The 20,510-nt window shown below is 37.3% G+C and overlaps 1 protein-coding gene across 2 annotated transcripts; it reads right to left on the reverse strand.

Moving 5' to 3' along the window:
- Positions 1-4,172: 4,172 nt before the first annotated feature.
- Positions 4,173-18,690, reverse strand: LOC148063196 (ADAMTS-like protein 2). 2 transcript variants are annotated; one of them, XM_087810717.1, is made up of 20 exons: positions 18,567-18,690; positions 16,835-16,924; positions 14,428-14,531; positions 12,669-12,744; positions 12,498-12,600; positions 12,268-12,413; positions 11,585-11,708; positions 11,364-11,444; positions 11,063-11,238; positions 10,659-10,992; positions 10,041-10,118; positions 8,878-9,166; positions 8,714-8,814; positions 8,249-8,375; positions 7,489-7,702; positions 6,677-6,832; positions 6,417-6,587; positions 6,169-6,345; positions 5,143-5,296; positions 4,173-4,535 (listed from the first exon to the last, which is right to left on the reverse strand). In XM_087810717.1, exons 1-20 carry the CDS (start codon positions 18,657-18,659, stop codon positions 4,387-4,389), a joined length of 2,943 nt encoding a protein of 980 aa, XP_087666843.1. In that variant the 5' UTR covers positions 18,660-18,690; the 3' UTR covers positions 4,173-4,386. The 2 variants fall into 2 exon arrangements, with proteins under 2 accessions (XP_087666843.1, XP_087666841.1); XM_087810715.1 differs by lacking the exon at positions 18,567-18,690 and having other exon boundaries at positions 8,878-9,162; positions 10,037-10,118; positions 16,835-16,947.
- Positions 18,691-20,510: the final 1,820 nt, after the last annotated feature.

Consider the following 20,510-nt stretch of genomic DNA (forward strand, 5'->3'; position numbering starts at 1 on the left):
TACTGGCCTGTGTCAGAGTTTTGCTGCTCACATTGAGCCAGAAGGTTGTGTAGTCTTGCACCACTGTAGCACTGTCAGAGTTACCACATCAGTGAGGAATGACGCACACACACAGACATAAAAGCACACAGAGACACACACTGACACACACCAGAAAAAGATTTCTCCGGGACTTCTGCTGTTTGGTGCTTCCCAAGTCAACTGTATCTTCTTCTTCTTCACCCCTGATGCTTGACTAACAGTGGAGTTCTGTAACAAAAACATTAATCCAACTATATTTTCTCATAAAAAATGATGAATGAAGTCACTGGAAAAAAGGTTCAACTCATGTATATTTGCTGTCAGGGCTGATAATGTGAAGAAGGCAATCAGGCAAAATATGCATCCACTACAGTAGAAGAAGCATCTTAAAATTTCACCAACACTTTAATTCAAATTGGAAAATGAAGATTTCTTTTCGTACCTTCAAGTCAGACATTTCTTCAACACGGAAATAAAGCAAGGTCTGTCTTCCAGGTGGAAACAATATTATTCAATTGTTTCTCAATTATATAGCAGCTTGCAAAAAAGCAATGGCACCAAAATACACTTTATGTCAAGTCAAAATGGGAAAATGAGTTAAAAATGCCGATATCTGAAGAAGAGAGGCAGTTGAACACAGCATCGATTTACCAACTCGAAAAGATGGAGCAAATTTGGTTGGAGGGTTTTAATCAAATTTTTAATTACACCAAATCTGAAGGGTAAACTTTTAGGGAACACATCTTGGAATTGTACTAAGATGCAAATATTCTGGGTCAATGTCATAAACACACTTGAAAATATCCTCTGTTGTAAATTCTCACGAGACCCTCAGACATATCTGACCATTCAAAGTTTTCAAAAAAAGATTAAGGAGATTCACAAAATGGAAGAACTGACCTCCTTTCTTTAGGATGAATGCTGGGACTCATAGGAAAATATGGAATATATATATTTATATATATATGTACAAAGTAATTTGGACTTATAGGAATTGTTGTATTCCAAGTTTTAGTTTTGTATTGTCTTTTTTTCCCCTGTAGATACTGACTTTTATTATTATTTCTTTTTGTGTTTACCTGTGATGTCTGTACTTAACTACAAGTCTGATAAATAAAAAGTTAAAAAAAAACTTACCTCCTTGTTGTTACAGTTCAAAGTGTTGAAGTTGCTGTGGTCAACGTTGATGAATCTGCCAACAGGCCACTGCAAAACTGAGATCACACAAAAATAAAACCAAATAAATAGAGAAATCTGTCCACATTTACCTGGGGTTAGTGTGAATAAATACATGAGATTTATTTCATAAGTTATGTCTAAGAAAAAGGCTAAGATAACTTTGACTAAAATATAATAAATAAGGGGTAATTCATGTGATCCTAATTCTTAAAATAGTCTCACCTAAAATTAACAGAGAAAAAGTGTAATTAAAATGAATTTTTTTGGTCGACAGAATATTGATATAATTAAAGGTTTCTTCACAAAGTTATTCATCTTTGAACAGTTTAACTTAAAAAAATGTTTAAATAAAATAGAAAGGCAAATTTCATCACATCAAATGCCTTTGAAACTAGTTTTAAATGTATAAATATGAAGTAATAACAAATTTAGGACAATCTGACAAAAATCTTTTAATATACAGTATATTGGGGAACAAAATAAAACAGACAAGATTTTGTTACAGAACAATTAAACACTAAAATTATTTCTGAACATTTTTGATAGTTTGGAGCTGATGATAAAGAAATATTTTAAACAAAATACACTCGACAAGTGTTATATTTTATAATGGCCCAGATTAATTTCGTTATTCCAAAGAAGATACTAGGAATACACAATAATAATACATTTTATTTACCGCTGCCCTCCCAGCTCCGGGCTTGCAGCAGAAATCCTTGGAAGTTATTCGAGCTGTTCAACACCTCCAGTGTCACTAGTAAGGAAGAAGTCACGTACGTACAACACAGTTTGGAATGTAAAAGGGAGCAGAACAATATCATTGTAACCTCACTCAAACCTGCTCATAGGGAGGTGGAATCAAAACATGAGAAAAGCCTACAATTAAGCTCCTTGGAGAAAAAAACGAATGAATGAAACATTTATGCAGTGTTTCTTTTTTTAATTAATTTAAGATTTAAAATTAGTACTTGACTACATTCTTCAAATATAATAACCGTTGCAAGCATTAGAACCAAACGTCGAGCCTAACCTGTGATAACTCCACTTGCCCTGTAGGTGTCGCTTGACGTCGACAATACAAATGGAGCGCTGCTCTCGGAGGCTGTGAAGGGTGGGTGTCCTGGCTTCATGGTTCCACAGGAGGGCGCCACTTGACCGTTTGAGAAGCAGGCGCTCTCTTCCAGAAGACAGACGCACACCACCGCCACTAGGGGCGCAATGACTCGATATAACTTCTGAAAGAAACGGTTCGTGCGTTTAAGTTGAAATTAAATCATCAGTATTAAAAATGTTTCTCTTCTAATGTATTGTCTAAGCCAGCAGATAAACACATGTTTAAAGTATAATACAATACATGCATAAAGAACATGTTAGAATGTACTATTAAAACAAGTATAGATCTAAATAAGTTCCAGCAGCTTTTCTTGTGGAGGCAAAGCTTTCTGTGATTTAACAATAACGGAGTTCTGGGAAAAAAATGTGCCACTTAATTTATGAGCACGTCTGCCAACAATGCTTGTTAGAAAATAAACACTTCGAAAAAGAGAAATATTCACATGCACTTTTGATTGTGTCTAATGTTAGACAAATCAAGTACTTAGATTCAACAATAGAGAACATATAGGAAACTATACAAAACAATATAAAACTTAATAATTTGACTTGATTTTATTAAGGAAAAGTACAATTTTCTTGTGCCAGAAGAGAATAAAAGGTTCAGGTACTCACCATGGTCGTTAAGTTGTTTCCAGTCAAGACACTAGACCACTGACACTTTTATCCAGATATACTTGATTGAAAACCCTCCAAACAAATCAGGGGGTCATGCTCCACCCTTTTTTCTTTTAAGTGGGTGTAATTGGTACATAGTTGTGTGCGTGTGTTGACTGCACCACAGGGAGTCACGTTACCATGAAAATTGTCTGGTCCTAAGAAGCTTCTCCTCAACAGCCAATCAAAGAGAGGGACAGAGCCGCTTCAGTTTCGGTTAAATAAGCTTGCATGTTTGAAAGGAAACACTATCTGCAGCTTAAGCTTGTTTGAGGTGCAGAGACTTCTCACGCAGCTTAAGTATATTCAAGCTATTTAGTTACTTTACAAGTGAAGTAAACAATGTGAGAATGTGATTAGAACGCCAACCAGAAATTGTCCTATAGTGACAAAAAAACACTCCCTTCCTCAGGTATCGGAGAAATGTTTCCACCCTTCACCTACTACCTGTACTTGAATGAAAACTCTAATTTTCAAACCAAGAGAGCCATAGCTGACACTGCTTCATGAACTTCGTCATCCTTCATCAACCCATCTCTACTACATATACCAGTATGTACCAGTGGTCCCCCAAACAATGGTTCCTGAGGCATTTGATTATTAGGGTCTATGTTTATTTAAAAAAAAAAATCTAGCAGCAGCTCATGCTTTTGCCGTAAACTAATGGCTTTCTTGATGCCCTTGAACCCGGTGAAAAATCCATCATGGTGAGGAGTTTCGCATATCCAAAGTCTGGCTTGTGTGCCATCGGTAGCCCTTGAGCAGATTGCATGTTTGAATTGTTAAAATACACCTTTTGAAATTCCAAACACGTTTATTATATTATTAGTCAAATGAAAAGTAATGATACAAATTCTTTAATACTCACAACATTTTTTGGTTCTTTATATATTGAACTGATTGAGATCATTCTTAGTGCGATGTCACCGTTTACACTTTTTCCCCCTTTTCAAAAACATTTGGACTCACCTGCAGTTGGCTAAAATATAATGACCGTATAATTAAGGTCTTATCATAAACACTTAGCTCAAGAAACAACTGAATTAAAATAGAAGTTCTTACAAGTCTGAAGTACACAACATATACAACACACACACCACATATTTATCAATGAATGATGATGAATGCCTTTGTTCAGCAAAGTTATTCAATTTATTAAAAAAAAGAGTTACATTCAAGATTAAATCAAGTAACAACAAAGAGTAAAAACAGGTAGACAGTGACCACAAGCTGACCCTCGACATCAGTGAGAGGCTAACAGTAATACGGTTGATGTCTCTGGGTCTTATATTGCTAGCAGCATAGGCACTGGTTCTGTAGCACCATTGTGTGTGTTTTTTTGTGTGTATGTGTGTCTGTGTGTGTGTGGAGGGACCTTTGGCATCAATTATTGGATGGTACAGACACTTTGGGCTTTCAGGATCGGGGAGCATTGCAGGACAGACAGCAGGCCTTTCTATAGTACCAATGAGAGCACAGCTTCACCTTCAGCACCAACGCACAGTTGGCCGTTGCTTTATCATGACAGGAATTGTCTCCTGACACGGACGCCGCGGGCACTGGTTCTGAATCAACATACATGGAAGAAACACACTTAATTGTATACGTTATAAATGTCAAAGCAACACTGTTTAAGTAAAAGGGAAATATTCTATCATTTACATCTTATTAAGGGATTAAGAATTAAATCAAGATCATGGATCGCTGGTAAGATGCGGTAGAAAATTAAAGTGCCAGGAAACAAGTAAATTAATTTGGAATAACTAATATTAACAAACAATATTGTGAAACTCAGCACTGAAATATTTCAATGTACAGTATTGGAGAAGATAAATTTAACAGCCTCATTTTTAAGGAAGGCTTCAAACACTGTACTGAAGAAAGAAATCATTTGCAACATCAATCTGGTCTTAACATTCTTGAAAAACAACATTTGTGTAAGAACATAAGATGTAATTGGTCGATTTGTATTATTGTAGAGGTTTGTTCAATAATCTATATAATACACACACCCCTATTTTTTGGGTTCTTTGACCAATAAGTCTGCATTAGTGAAAATGCTACAACAATCATTTTGATCTATCTATAGGTACCTGCTGAAAAACACACCTGGAGCATACATTTTCCCTTATGTGTTTATCTCACTGAAAAACAACGTCAGTGCTTGTTTACCTGTTGATTCTGTAGGGCAGCTCTGGATATCACAGCTCTGTTTTGAGTCGGGCTTGACGGCAGAGTCACAGCTGTGTCCCCTAGTTACCAGCTCCTCCCCTTGATAACATTTCACTTCCCGGACCTGGACACCACTCCCACAGGTCTTACTGCACTGAAGAGGGTGGGTTGACAAATAAACACATTATAATATATTATATATATTCAGTTACATGGTATTGTTGTGTATGAGCTTCCTTCATTTTTTACCATTTATTTACATCATTAATTACAGCAATTTCAGGACTGTGTAGAAAGTTCAGAGTAGACTGTACTTTCTGAGGAGGTTCCGTTTAACATCTGCAGGAAACTCCTCTGCACGTTCTACCAGTCTGTGGTGGCCTGTGTCCTGTTCTATGCTGTGGCGTGTTGGGGTGGGAATGTGTCCAAGAGGAGTGTCAACAGGTTGGACAGGTTGATCAGAAGGGCTGGCTCTGTGGTTGGAATGAAGCTGGACTCACTGGTGACAGTTGCTGAGAGGAGATCACTGAAGAAACTACGGTCCATCATGGATGATGACAGCTATCCTCTGAACACTGTCATCAGTGAGCAGAGAAGCACAGGGAGCATGAATGCTCCTTCCCAGATGCAACACTAATAGACTCAGAGTTTGGGGGCAGGAGTGGAGTGAAGGTATGATATTATTCTATGTTAATCTTTGTATCCTTTTCTTTGAGTTATTTACTTTTGATCTATGTTCTTTATACTTGGACTTAGGTCTTTTGTTATTTTGTGTTATTCCAGTGAAAAAAACAGAAATCATTATTTTTTTAAAATTTTTTAAAAGTTGTAAAAAAGCTCAGATTACAAGGTAGACCTTTGTGGCATATAGATGTAAAAATTGTCTTTTTATACTTAATGTAAAGGTGCGCTCTATAGTCTGGAAATTATGGTAATGAATGAATAGTGTTTCAATATACATTGTAGTTTCTCCCCTGGAACAACAACAACAACAACAAAAAAAAAATCAATATGTAGTGCAGATACCTGAGACCAGGAAGTGGTGAACCACTTGGAACAGGGTCTCTGGAAGCAGGACGAGCTGGTCTCTGGTTTTTTGCCGTGACCACATTTGTTCTCTGGAAACTCTTTGAACACGCCATCCTCTAAGCCGGCACAAACCACTTGACGGTTCCTTACACCACGACCGCATGTTGCATTGCACTTGAAAGATAAAATCCTGATCAATCTATGGAACAATAAACCATTAAAAATAAACAAAGAGTAGAAGATACCTGTTGCCACTCCTGTTCCACCCAGTGAGCAGCGCAGTCTCGGTCTCCACAAGGGTAGATGGCTAGAGGTCGTAGGGAAGAAGGGCAATGATCCTCTGACATTAGAACCCCAGTAGATGATCGACAGGTGACTCCTCGCACCATTCTTCCCTCTCCACAAACACCTGAGCACTGACAAACACAAGGTTTTATAACATGTTTAATAATGTGAACACATTTAAAAGTCTTGTTGTTGAACTTTATATAAATGAGCAACTCACAGGTCCCCAATCTGCCACAGTCCATCTCCGATCACACGGCGGGCCTTCACATTCCTGATTCTCAATTGGCTGGGATGACTTGTTGCACAGTTTCATCTCCATTGAGCATCGGACTTCCCGAGATCGAACTCCTCGAGAACCACAGGGAGCAGAACACTAAAATACACAAACATACAGGTACAAACACAAAGGATTGTCAGAATTGAACATATACAATTTATATTCAATATATTAATAGTAACATCTACAATTGTTAAAATGAAGAAGTGTATCTCAACTATCATAATGTCACAAATACATGTAACATACATGTAACAAAAAATGCTTTGTTTCTTTGCTCATGGCACTTTTGAATTTCTCTACCAAATGGGATGGCAAGGTCTGTCCAGTAGCCTACCACTATCTGAACATGGTCGCCTACATGTAGTGATCACTTGACAGGTGTTGAAGATATAAATGGAGAACCTCACGACAAACATGGAGTTTACTTTGGACAAACTCTGACAATAACATACAAACATTTTAAACTACCGTTGTAGACGAGAAGAGTTCAGGAGTTATAAGTGAACTCCCAGATGGTGCCAAAATGTTATGACCTCTCACAGCTGGTCACAACAGGACAGTTCCATTTTAACCTTTAAGGTCTGTCGACTCACAACCCTGTGACTTACATCCATGCAAAGCTCATCCTTTGTGAGCAGTTTTTAAACATGAGAATTTCATCACACAGGAAAAATATAGAAAGATGGCTTGATTTGATTTCCACACATTCACTCTAGATCACCCAAGATATAATTTAACCTCTACATTACCTCTGACCACTCTGACACCTCCCACTGGGGTCCACAGCTCTGGCCAAAGCAAACTTTCCTATTGGCAGGCTTGTGAAGTTCATGTGACAAACACAGCGAGTCATACACTGAAGAGTCGAGGCCCGGAGACAACATCTTCCAGCATCGCACAGTTCGGTATTGAAAACCCTCCCCACAGGTTCGAGAGCACTCACTCCACCCGCTGGTCTCCCACCTAACACAATCCAACAAAAAAAAGCAAAAGATGAATCAACAATTAAATAAACACGTGTTCTTTGTTTCTATTAGGAAGTAACGACACCTTAAAAAGAGTTTCTACCAAAGGCTGGTAAATTCATCACCTTCCTCCACAGTGACTGAAAATAGCATGCAATGACTTCCCCAATCATAATGTCAAATATATACGGTATATATATATACGTATATAAATCCCACTGTACTATGAATTAATGGTACCGATCATATATTAATATTGATATATTGTAAACACTGGTTCTAACTAGTTTCTATTTTTAATTTATTATTTTTTAAATTATTGATTTGACTATTCATTTTTATTAAAATGGCATATTTTGTATTGTGAGCTGTATAATTTGACAATAAAGAGATTCTGATTCAGATTGTATTACCTAGTGAGTAGTAAACATGTGACCACCGAGAGAGTACAGGATGATTATATGCAGGCAATTTTTTTATTTAAAATATGTCTTAATAAGTGAGTCGATGTTAAAGCAGGATATTTCCTAATAAAAAGGAATACCTTGGAGGACATTCTTTTCCAGTGCAGAACTCATGTGTGGGCTCAGGTCTGGTCAGAGAGTCGCAGTAACTGTCATCCACTTCTGTCCCATCATAGCGTATACACAGAGCGTAGCTGGTGGTAATACCTGTAGATCCAAGGACACATTATTTCAGCAGAATCATTACGTTCAAAGTAGACACAATCAAAGCATCAACTTCAAAATTGTGACAAACAACAAATATATAAAAACAATAGGTCACCTTCATTAGAATCCTTTAAAGTGACATTATTCCTATTGAATAATTTGTGTTTAAAATGTTGAAATACTTTTTTACATGAAGAGTTTGAAAGTGTGGGGTCAAACCTCATAGCTATTGCATTGGATAAAGATATAAAATAGACATGCAGTGAATTACCTAAAACATATAAATCTGGTGTCTCATCTTAAGAATCAAAACCAAAGCCCAACAAATGATCATGTACCTGTCGTACAGGTTGAGCTGCAGGGAGCGTAAGCAGACACCTTCCAGCGGTACATGTCTGCCAGACTGATGTCTGCGACCTGACCTGCATCAAAGTCATTGCTAGAGAGATGCAGACAAAAATCAAATACCTGTGTCAGAGATGCGGACGAACAAGACTTGTACCTCTCAGTGGTGGCAGCGTGGACGGCAGCAGACTGCTGCAGATGCACCAACTTGGGCGTTTGTGAATCTGTGACGTTGTCTTGTGTTTCTTTTATCGAGACTTTTCCCGCTCGTGGCTTCAGCTGTGAGTCCATGTTTTGAGCATGTGAAAAAGCGCTTTGCTCGAGTGTGTGTTGAATTGAATGCATGTTAGACTCAATGAAGGAGTGGGTCTGATTGTAGTGCAAATCCTCCAGAAGAAGAAATGGCGCCTCTTCTGGCAGCACAACAGAATGAACACTCTGACTACCTGTGGGCAACAGAAACTTTATTCATCTTAAAAGATAAATAAACATACATTCTGCCAATCAAATCGGTCATATTTGATGAAAACAGATACAGGATGACAATTATATAAATTGGTAATTAATTTTAAATGAGATTTAATAAATTTGTGGAAAGGAGTCAAATAAGGTGATCTGGGCATCTCTTGAGGATAAGGTAAGGTAAAACGTTATTGATCCCTGGGCGCCTCCCTTATTATATCCCTTGTTATATTACTTAAAGAAATTAAGGTTGTAAGGTTGTTTAATATAAAAGGTGTTTATTTAATAATGATATGATAAATCTATTAATTTTTATATTATATTTGGTGCAGGTGTCTATATTCTCTGTCAAGGCATCTCTACTGGACTGTTATCCAGCTTTCGGGTTCCACACACACTGGACTGGTGGTGGTGGAGTGGTTAAATTATTTAAAAATACAAATAAAATACTGGCATTGCCATCTAGGGATATTAGGGGGAAAAAACAATAGAATGACTACTGTAGGTAGTCAAATATTGGATGATGAATGCAAGATATTAAGGTAGTGGAGAAAAGAGAATAAGGGAGACATTGAAGTTGGTGGATGTGGTAAAGGTTTCACATGCCTGGTGAGGGTTGAAGAGGCCGACTTGCTGTGGTCACATATATAATCAAATATGGCCTTCAAAGAACTACTGTCGAAGAGTCACCCTTTATATTTTTGAGGTGTTAATGTGTTCAGAAGCTTAAAAATGACTCATCAACTCAATTAAACAGAGAGGTTTACCAACATTTTTTTTGTTCTAATAAAAATTCGAAATTAAGTAAACTCAACACAAATTACAATTTTTTTTAAAACATTAATATGTTTTACCTACCAGGAAAAGAATGACCAAATGTGTTATCATCAACAGTTGAAGGGTCGTCGATCAAGTTGGAGGAACTTTCCTTTGGAACTTAAACCAAAAAACACATGTCATATTTTCTTCAGAAATAGTTAAACATACAGAGCAACCTCCTTTTTTACAAAAATTTATTTATTACGTTTTTGGATTGTTAAAATCACATTTTGGCTTTGGGCACGGGTAGGGGTGTTAAACTTAAAATCAGTCATGGGGCCAAAATTGTAAACACAGTGGTTGAAATATTATAAGAAATATTTTCACAAACATTCAACATGATACATTTTTTTTAAGTTCTTTTTGGCCAGTTATAATGGCTCATGGGGTTTTGAGTTTGACACGTTCTAGGTCATCGTACTTTTGTTTAAATAAAGCAGCTGGACTTTACTTTGGACTTCATGTTATCATATATAATGTGGAAGTATGGGACCGGTCTGTCATGAAAGGGGGACCAGCCATCTTTAAATAAGTGAAAAAAGTCAAACCTGTTATATCCAAGAATGTAACTTTAAAAAAAATCATCAGAAAGATCACATTTAGTTTATATGTTAGATTACAACAAAAGTACATGACATATACGTTTGTAAGACTCACTGTAGCTAGGTGGCGCTTGAGCTCCACGTTCCTCCACATCATTGTCGGTGATATCGACTGGTCCGTAGACCAACATGGCAGCAGGAGAGAGGGGACTTGATGTCTGAACCTCCCACACCACTTGCTCTTCGTTCTTCTGGACCTCTGATTGATTTTTGTCGTTTTGATGGACAGCTGTCAGCCCTCCACTCTTGTTAAAATTGCCAAAAGTGTGGTTCAGTGAGGTGAGCGAGGGGCCCGGAGTGATGTCTACCATGGCTGTGACGGGACGAGGCTGGAGAGGAATGGTGTACTCATAGGTGATGTGTGGGAGCTTTCCATTAATGTTGTAGTACTGCACACAAAAAGATGCTGTCAATAACTAATGTGTTATAATCCGGCCAACTGATGTGTCATTACTCTACCATGACATTTAGTCCCTGCCGAGTGGGTCCTTGTGCAATGATGTATTCCAGCCCATCAGCAAAAATGTTGCCAGGACGGCGGTACTTAACAATTGTTCCTGCCACTCTGAAGTTCTGAGGATGGTCAAACACTGTGTTTCCATTGAAGATGAAGTTTCCTTCTTCATCGGATAAGGCTTAATGAGAGTGATTTAAAATTGGCATTCTTAGTGGTCAACACTGTAATTGATGGAGTGTTTAGTTAAGTTAATCATGTTCACAGCATGCATGATTAAATGACCTGACAAAAGAAGATTCTCACCCAGGATGTTCTCGGTCTTATGTCTCTCAATCACCTGAATGTCTGTGGCTCCGGCCGGGATGTTGATGATGAACAAATAACCTGGTAGTAAAGAGAACAATTAAACAGCCAGCAGGACTTCAAGTCAAGAAGAGGCAAATATTGATTTTGTGCACGACGTGCATGTCTGAAGTCGAATATTAGTCCACATGTCTAGATGTACGTCTGTGTGTGTGTGTTACCTAACTGTGTGAGTGCCTTCCTGTATGACCCGGAGATTCTCTGGCATGAAGTCCCATTTCCTCCACAAAATCCACATCTGTCCACGCTCTTAGTGCTGTAGAGCGCCCCGTCACACCCTACTGGCTGCGCCAAACAACACAGTTACACTCTTCATTAAAATATGAATCAATCACTTTCAAATCTGTGGTTTGAACAATGATGATGCTATTCTACACCACATTCCAAATGACCATGCAAATGACATTTTTCTCAGAATTTCTTTTTACAAAAATCAAGGCAAATTACATTGCACTTTCCCCCCCCCCCCCCCCCCCCCCCAAGTCTTTAATTGTTGGAGTGATGATAGAAAACATAATGGGAAACGCATATTAAGAGGCTTAAGTTAAGTTAAGGTAAGTGATCTGGCTGTTAAAGAAAGGAAATGATCAAAAGTTATATGTATTAAACTTGACAATGTCTGTTCTGGTATGCTGGTTATACATTTAATCAAGCCATATTACTGGTAATTTTAGAAATAAAAATAGCATTTATGTATTTAAAATTATTAGATAAAAGTAAATTTGATTTGAATTTGTGTTTTACATCGAGAACAGAATAGAAACAACCGACCAGAATCCTCTGATCGCACCTTTTCTTTTCAGTCTTATGTTATAAATGTTTAAGAATATTCAGCTGAGCTCACCTGGCACACGCCCTCTATGCAGATGCCGTGATATTTTGTGTCACGACAAAAGGTACCGTCATGAGCGGGAACTAACAACTGCCGCTCCCCACTTATGGTCGTACACTGCAGGTCACATGGTTTGTTGGAAATAGTGATGTAGTCAGCTGTTGAGGAATGAAGTCAATTAAAAACAGATTCAAACTGACACTATGAGCATATTTCATCTGCAGAGGCAGGTGCAAGTATACCTGGGTACAAAGGTATCCATTCATAATATTTTCTTCCAAAGGCTTTGGAGTTGAACTGTGAACACTGGTGCTGTTTAAAGCTAAGACTTGAGCTGGGACAAGGCTGATTGAAACACAAAACCACAATTGATTGAGCTTTCATTGAAAAAAAGAGATGATGTGAAGTTATACCTGGTTTGGGCAGAGTTGATACTGTTTAGGAGATCCAACACAATATGAGTTGTTTACATTCTGAGTTGTAGGGAACCTGGCAGAAAGAATAAGAAACATGCTCTTCAAATTGACCCATATATTTTAAAGTGATCTTACTGTCTTTAAATCAAACCAAAACATATTTATAGTAGTAATGTAGTGGTTTTATACCTATAAAAATACAATTTCAATTAAACATTCGGTACAAAGATCCACAAAAGCTTTGTGAAATTGGACTCACAAAACAATGGCATGCGTTTCTCAGTTTTGCCCATTATGAGTATTTCTCATATTTACCAACAACAAGGATGTTAGTCACTTTTAACCACGATCATTTACAAACAAACAAACTTCTTGGTAGTGGTATAAAAGACAGTAAACGTTTGTTTTTGCATTTATACATTAACATGACTCCTGTGAAAATTGACAATTATATAACAAAGGCGAGCACATTTTAACAATATATTAATGAATAGTAAATTATCCCTACTCTGACATTTATGATGATTTATAATTTATGAAACAGCCTGTTATGTATTAGTGAACAGACTGCATCAGTCATAATAGAACAAAGTATTTGTTTCTGTTCCAATTTCAACTCTACAATATCTTGACAAAAAGGTTATAGAAAGTGGTAAAATGTCAAATCAACCTTTGCTTATAACGCTCTGTCTGCAACCCTGGTCACATGTAATGATGTGAACCTTTTATATTCTGTTTCCTGTTTATTTTCAGTTTTTTTTTAAGTCAAAGTCTTGTACCTCTTCTTTTTATTAAATCGTATAACCTTCTTTGCACCGTTTACTCTGATAAACTTAAATGTATGTACAATAACCAGTCTAAATATATACTTCAAGCTAAGAACATTTTTAAATGTATTTATATTTAGTTTCTAACAGTGTGTGTTTGGGGGGACTATTTTCTGTAGAGCAAAAAGGACAAGTAATAAATCAATCAATCCCATTTTTCATTATCATTTATTTTATTATTATTATATATATACTTTATATACTTAGTAATGGGTCTGATTTTAAATGAATTGAAGTACAATGAAACAAAAGTAAAAAGAAATGATAACAAGTAATACTTATAATTATAGGAACTTCTGTGAATTAGTTTGTGATTTTCCATTTCCTTCAGTCAGAACCAACTATATTTTACATTAAAGGTGAAGAACAAGTTTCTGCTGTTTCGCTGTTAGTTGCTTGAAAGATTTCTCCTCACCGCCTCTGTGCCGCTCCTAAGCCTGCACTTGCAAAGGCCGGAGGAGGTAAGCAGAAGTTCAGTGTGTGAAAGTGTCAAATCTAATCGCTATACTGTGAAGACAGAGCGACAAGAAAGTGGAATGAACATTTGCGATGAGACAAGAGCAGGGTTTGAAGGGTCACGATGGGAAATGTGGTCAAATTACCAACAGAAAAGAGATGAAAGGGACTGAGGAGAGAGTGAAAGACTGCAGAAACAAAAGGGGGAGAAAGGGAGAGCCAGGAACAGTGGTGGGAGCAGAATGACATTAATAACGGGTGACAGACGTTTCCGCACATCTGACGGGGGGGGTCAGAGGTGACAGAATGTCTTCACATAAACACATTAGCTGAGTCCTCTCGGTGAGGAAACGCCGGACTTGATTTGTTACCAAATCTACCAAGAAAATAAATTGGCTTCTGACAGATTTATCAAGCGAGCATGGAGAGTCTATATATTGGCACAGAATGGCACTCAGTTACATATACATTACCTCTGCATAAGACAGTGTCTCTCCTGGCTCCTCACCCCTCCTCCACAGCTCCTTGAACAGGATGACCAGCTAGACCACTCCCCCCACCACTGAAATACCTCTTCCTGAAGTCAAGAAAAGAACAACAACAAAAAAAAAAATAGTTGTAGTGACATCAATAGTAGTTGTAAATTGTTGCTTGAATAACAGATTTGATTTTCTCTTGCTTATAAAAGTAGTACATCAAATCCACTGTATAGTATGAGGCTTTCTATGAGTTCATGCGTGTACCGCTTACACATACATCTTTGTTAAGAAAGGTAGAACGTAACCTTGATTACACTTTTAAGAAAATCAAGTTCTGTTCTGATAATAACTGTTCTGCAAATTTCCTGTTCTGGTTGAACACAAATAATACTTGTTTCTCCTGATGATGCTGGAGAGATGCTGCGAGGTAGGGATGAGTATTTTGCATTTATTTTTATCTTTATAAATACTTCAAGTCAAATACACTGCTTAATTCACAAACTTTGACTTTTTTAAATTAAATGTATTATGCAGGTGTTATTTTTGTCGGCCACCATATATTGCCTCTAAAGTAAATGCCATTATAAAGCCCTTTATTTCTTAAGGCATTCCCATGGAGAGAGGTGCTTTTTGAAGTCATCAAAGTTTAGATCACACCATCCTTAACTAACTTCCTTCTAAACACTTCCCTAGCTACTTTAACAGTACTCTTCAGGTTAGATCAGCATACAGAGCACAGTCCTCTTGACCCAAATTTCATTGTCAGTGAGAATATGTGCAGTGATTGATGTAACATAGACAATATCCTCATTTTGCAGGCATATAAAACAATGTTTTGAAACCCGTTCTGACAGCTCCTTCAGCACATATTTTACACTCTTTGTCTAACGGTATTGTTTTTCTTCTTTCAGGTAATATAAGCGGGGATGAGGAGCAGGAAGGTGGACGGACATGTCCAGATGGGGGAGGGTGAGAGTCTTTTAGGCCTGTTTCAAGTTGAAGTAAACATAGTGGGTCATTGCACGTTGTGTACAAAGAATTTAGGAAGGCTTTGTTATATTGAGTCTCCTACTGCAATAAAATGCTATCAGAATGATCTAGAACAGGGGTCAGCAACCATTTTGATACAGCAAGCCTTACCCTGGCACTGAGTACTAAGGTTATACAAGTTTAATACTCCTTTTTTAATACAAGACTGCTTTCATAAATATAACTAATGCTCAATGAAATACATCAAAGATTATTTACAATTAAATAATCAGATAGGAAGATGAAATCATTCATTATATGCTGATCCAGTTGATCCTGCTGATGTATTAATAGAACAGGGTTAAGGGTACTCTCAAGGCACAAGGTTGCTGACCCCAGATCTAAAACGAGGGCCACAAATATCGTGCTCACAGACACAAAGTGGCCATGACAGTGGCCTGTGTGCTTGTTCTGAAATTAGTTTTCTTTGAAAATCCTACTCAATGTTGCCTATATAGTTAAATTATGTTTTATTAAAAATCAAAACACCATCAGGAGTGTCTAATGTATAATATTGCATTATCAAAAACAATGCTGCTTTGTAGCAAATCTTTTAAAAACGAGAAGGAAATGCTAACAGTTGGAATTAAGAAGAACTTAGAAAGCTGTCATACCAAGATTGTTACTTTTACTTTCTGTACACCCATCACTTTGTGTGTTTACTTAGAGTAAAATGCTAACAATTCTTAGAGCAGCTGGAGTCCTTTGCTTGTTAGCATTTTTGTCAGCGCAAGCAGAGTCCAACAGCAACAATGAGAATGAGTGGATTTGTCTAAAAAACATAGTTGGACACAAGGTAGTTTCTATCCCATCCATTTTACATATTTAATTACACGTTTGCTTGTAAAGACATTTATCAAATCCTATATACATTATCAGCACAACATAGCAAACCAAACTGCTCTTATTATTTGGCTTGATGCTTCTTTAGATAAACAATTAAGTTAGTGGTGTTGAATATTGTGGTGTGACTCCCCCCTGCGAGATATCCACACACTTCCTCACTGCTCTGACTGTTGTAAAAAGCTGCTCTTTGACAGGCGCCGGCACTTGACGTCAGGGCGAGTTAAATTGCCTAGATCGGCACGGAAGATCAGACTTTTTCACGGATATCCGGTCCAACTTTTAGAGGCTGAATAGGACCAATACCGATACCAGGATCGGAGCATCTCTACATTTTTTTTACTAAAAGAAGAAACACACAATAATGATTACTGTATGGTTCAAAAGATAATAATAAATTCAACTGACTAAGGATAAAGTGGAAGAAATTAAGGATGGATATACAGTTCATGTTATTTTTTTTAATCAATAATGCTGACAGACTTAAGACAAGAAATCATTTAGCAGAAAACACTGAACTTTTTTGTACCTTGACCTGTGTCCCCTTGATAATAGAGCCTCCATGGTTTTGTGGTTGTAGATGGATGTTAAGTCTCTCCACCCTCACTTCACTTCTGTCCTGGCAAACACATTCCATTAACACAGAAATACTTATACATGAACACCACATTGATTTAACACACAAGCACTATACCGTCCTAGAACAGTAAGCATTTAAAGTTTAATAAAGTCACTTTCAACACAGATAGTAATTGAAGCGATGTTGCTGTTCTGCAGTCTTTTATCAATACAAATGCATTGAAGGCTCAAAGGTTGTGTCGGGCCTAAACAAGACTGCACAAGCACTAGAAGATTTGCCTCCAGCTAATTTTACATATTCAGATATAATTACTCCTAAATTTGATACGCTACGCTGCTAAAATTTGCAGAACGTTATGCAGGCCCTAAGACAAGGGTGTCAAACTCGACATGCATAGAGCTAACATTTTTAGTCTTGGAGCAAAACAATATGTTTTATATTTACTTGACAATACTGTCAAGTCTTGAAGAGACATTCATATTTATGATCTCTAAATGTTTGATAAAGGCCTGTTGGAATGCTCAGGGCGGCACAATTTCGGCTTAAGAATTAAATTTTACACAAAAAAGTAACCTTATTCTCTCATCATCAAACATCATAAATATGACGCCTTTCTTAACACTTTTATATTCCTTCCATTCCTTTTCGAGGTGGATTGTTGCTGACATGCATAAAAAAAAAGTCTAGCTCAGAACAATTGAGAGTAATTTAATAAACTTAATTTATTACAATTATGTTTTTTATTATTATTTAAACAATATGATTATGGTTCAAAAGACAATAATAAAAATCAACTGACTAAGGATAAAGTGGAAGAAATTAAGGATGGATATACAGTTCATGCTATTTTTTTTAATTTTCTTTAATATTTTACTCACATTTATTTCACAAGAATGTATACAAACATTTTGTAAGAGTTTCAGATACACTGTCAAGGTCACAGCAGTGAGGTTAGAGGTATTATAGTCTGGATGATGCATAGTGAAACGTCTATGATCAATATATATAGGTTTAAAATTATAAATATAATAGTCTTTGAGCCTTTTTTCTCTAGTCTTTATATCCTATTTTTTGCAGTGAACATTTTAAAGTAATATGACCCTCAGTTGGATAATAGTGGTGGCACCCAATGTATCCCAAAATATTATTTGAAAAACATTCTAAAATTAAATAAAACATAAAATGCACATCTGGGGCAAAGGAATGAATAGGTCTAAGAACAGTCTAAAGGTAAGTTTGATTTGTTATTTAAAAGACTACTAGGATATACGACGTTGTTCTTTGACATGTTTAAATGTAAAATAATGAAGGAAATATTTATATATTTAATGTCTAGTTGGAGGGGAACCTGAAGTCTATCAGACAGTTATCCCACAGACCGATAACCATGTTAATGTGTAGCTGCCATGTTCCCAGTAGCTGGTTTTCCTGGAGGACCTCCGTGCGGACCCTGCGAGAGTTGGCTAGCTTACTTCCATGCAAACTGTCTTCATCCGTGCTTGAACACACTTGAGAAAGTGCAATAACTATTTTAAAGTGGTAACTTCAGAGTGTCCGTTTATGTTTGACGAAAAAAAAAACCGTAAGTCTCAGAGCATGACAGTGATAAAGCAGTGATAGTAGCTAGGATCCATTAAACTTCTGCGAACAAACAAGTGCGGCTGCTCCGCCAGATATTTACCTTAGCGGACCAGCTGATGCTGTGCGTCAAGAACGGGATGTGCAGCACGAGAAACAAGCAAACCGGGAGTGCTAAGCCTCCGTTACCGAGCATGGTTCATTCATGTCCCGGAGCAACAACACTTCCCACCCATTTCCCTCCGCGGCCCTCCCCGCTCTCTGTGGCCCCGCCCCGCTCCTGCCCCCGCCTCTAGACGGTCGGAGTTATAAAATATAACAACAAAAAACATAATTTCCGGATTTTTATTTAGCTAAAAAATAAATTACCCCTTAAAAAATGGGGGGTCCTTTATTTTTGTCACACACTGTATAAAGGACAAAAAACAATTGTAAAAGTTAAATCTGGGGCCAATTGTGGAGCCATAGTTTGGGGACCACTGGTCCTGACGTTATCATAATAATAAATGTAATATAAAACATTGAATTAGTTTAGTTATAATCTGAAAATATAGATGAAAATATCAGTTTTTAACAACTATGTCTTAGTGAATGCGCTGGGCTGCTAATCAACAAATGTCCAAAAGTGAGATTTGGATTTTCTAAAAACAGGAATTTTAGTGGAAACTCTAGAGGTGATACAACAAAGCTAAGGGGCACCCTTGCGTATAGTGAAGGTTCTACACAGAGGGCCCAGTGCCGGGTTGGCCCACCCTGTGGCCCCTAATATAGTGCAGATTTATTTTCTATTCTATTTAGATTTTCTTTCTTTTTCTTTTTATTATTTTTTATTACTGGGTGTTTTATTTTCTTGGTATATTGCTCTGGCTGTTGTTGAACCGAATTTCTCCTCGCGGGACAAATAAAGGATTCTGATTCTGATCTCATAGTTAACTGAAATATGATTAAGTCAATAAAGATTTTTTCAAATGTAAGAGAAGTTTTGCTCAATAAATTGGTTTTTCTGTGATTCTATTAATGCAAAAGGTTGTGTTTTGTGTAATAAAAAAGATAGGAATCCTGAAATGCGTGTCTAATTGTATTGGGATTGTTACTGCAACTGGCTTATTATGGCAAGAATGTTTTTCTCCAGCTGGTACTGGTTGTGAAAGACAGTTCCTCTTCCATATGCTTGCAGGTTGATTCAAAGTTGACACATTTACACAACAGGGCCTTCTTTGCCAGAGCATTAAGACTTATAACAGCCTATCTGAAGAGATTGGAAATGTAACTCCATCTTTTAGAACACTTAAAATGGTATTTGATATGATCCTGTTTATACCTACTTCATCTTTTACACTTTTCAATAGAATATAATATAATAGAAAAGCTTTATTCATCCCCAGAGGGGAAACACACTTTTACAACAGCGCAGTTTAAAAAATAAAGTGCAAGGAAAAAAATAAAAATAAAAGAGATAATACAAAATAAAATAAAAAAGATCTTAAAAATATACAATTATTTACAAAATTAGAAATTTAACACTATTAACAAAATACAATAGAATAAAATAAAATAAAAATAAAAACAAAAAAAGTAAAAAATAAAATAAAACACACGAGAGGAAAAACACACTACGGATTAGCATCAGGATATTTAAAGTAGAGAGTTAAATATCCTGACACCAGTTGGGATGAAGGACCTTCTATAACGCTCCGTCCTACACTGGGGGTGCCTGAGCCTGCCACTGAAGGAGCTGGCCAGCTCCTCCACGGTCAGGTGCAGTGGGTGGAGAGTGTTGTCCCTGATGGAGGATAGTCTGGAGAGTGTCCTCCTCTCTCCCACCTCCTCCACCGAGTCCAGCGAGCGGCCCAGGACAGAGCCGGCCCTCGTGACCAGCCTGTTCAGTCTCTTCCTGTCCCGGTCCGTGCTGCCTGCTCCCCAGCAGACCACAGCGTAGTGGATAGCAGAGGCTACCACGGAGTCATAAAAGGTCCTTAAAAGTGGTCTGCACACTCCGAAGGACCTCAGTCTCCCCAGGAGGTGGAGGCGACTTCGGCCCTTCTTA

This window comes from Callionymus lyra, chromosome 16 (assembly GCF_982586985.1).
Source record: "Callionymus lyra chromosome 16, fCalLyr1.hap1.1, whole genome shotgun sequence".
Classification (NCBI taxonomy): Eukaryota; Metazoa; Chordata; class Actinopteri; order Syngnathiformes; family Callionymidae; genus Callionymus; species Callionymus lyra.

What these genes read in the sequence shown, in the direction of transcription:
- LOC148063196 (XM_087810717.1), bottom strand. Translation starts at nt 18,659, where the DNA reads ATGCTCGGTAACGGAGGCTTAGCACTCCCGGTTTGCTTGTTTCTCGTG. An exon ending in ATCAACTCTGCCCAAACCAG is followed by an intron (nt 12,601 to 12,668) that starts GTATAACTTCAC and finishes TGTTTCAATCAG; the next exon opens with CCTTGTCCCAGCTCAAGTCT. An exon ending in TAAGACCGAGAACATCCTGG is followed by an intron (nt 11,239 to 11,363) that starts GTGAGAATCTTC and finishes ACTCTCATTAAG; the next exon opens with CCTTATCCGATGAAGAAGGA.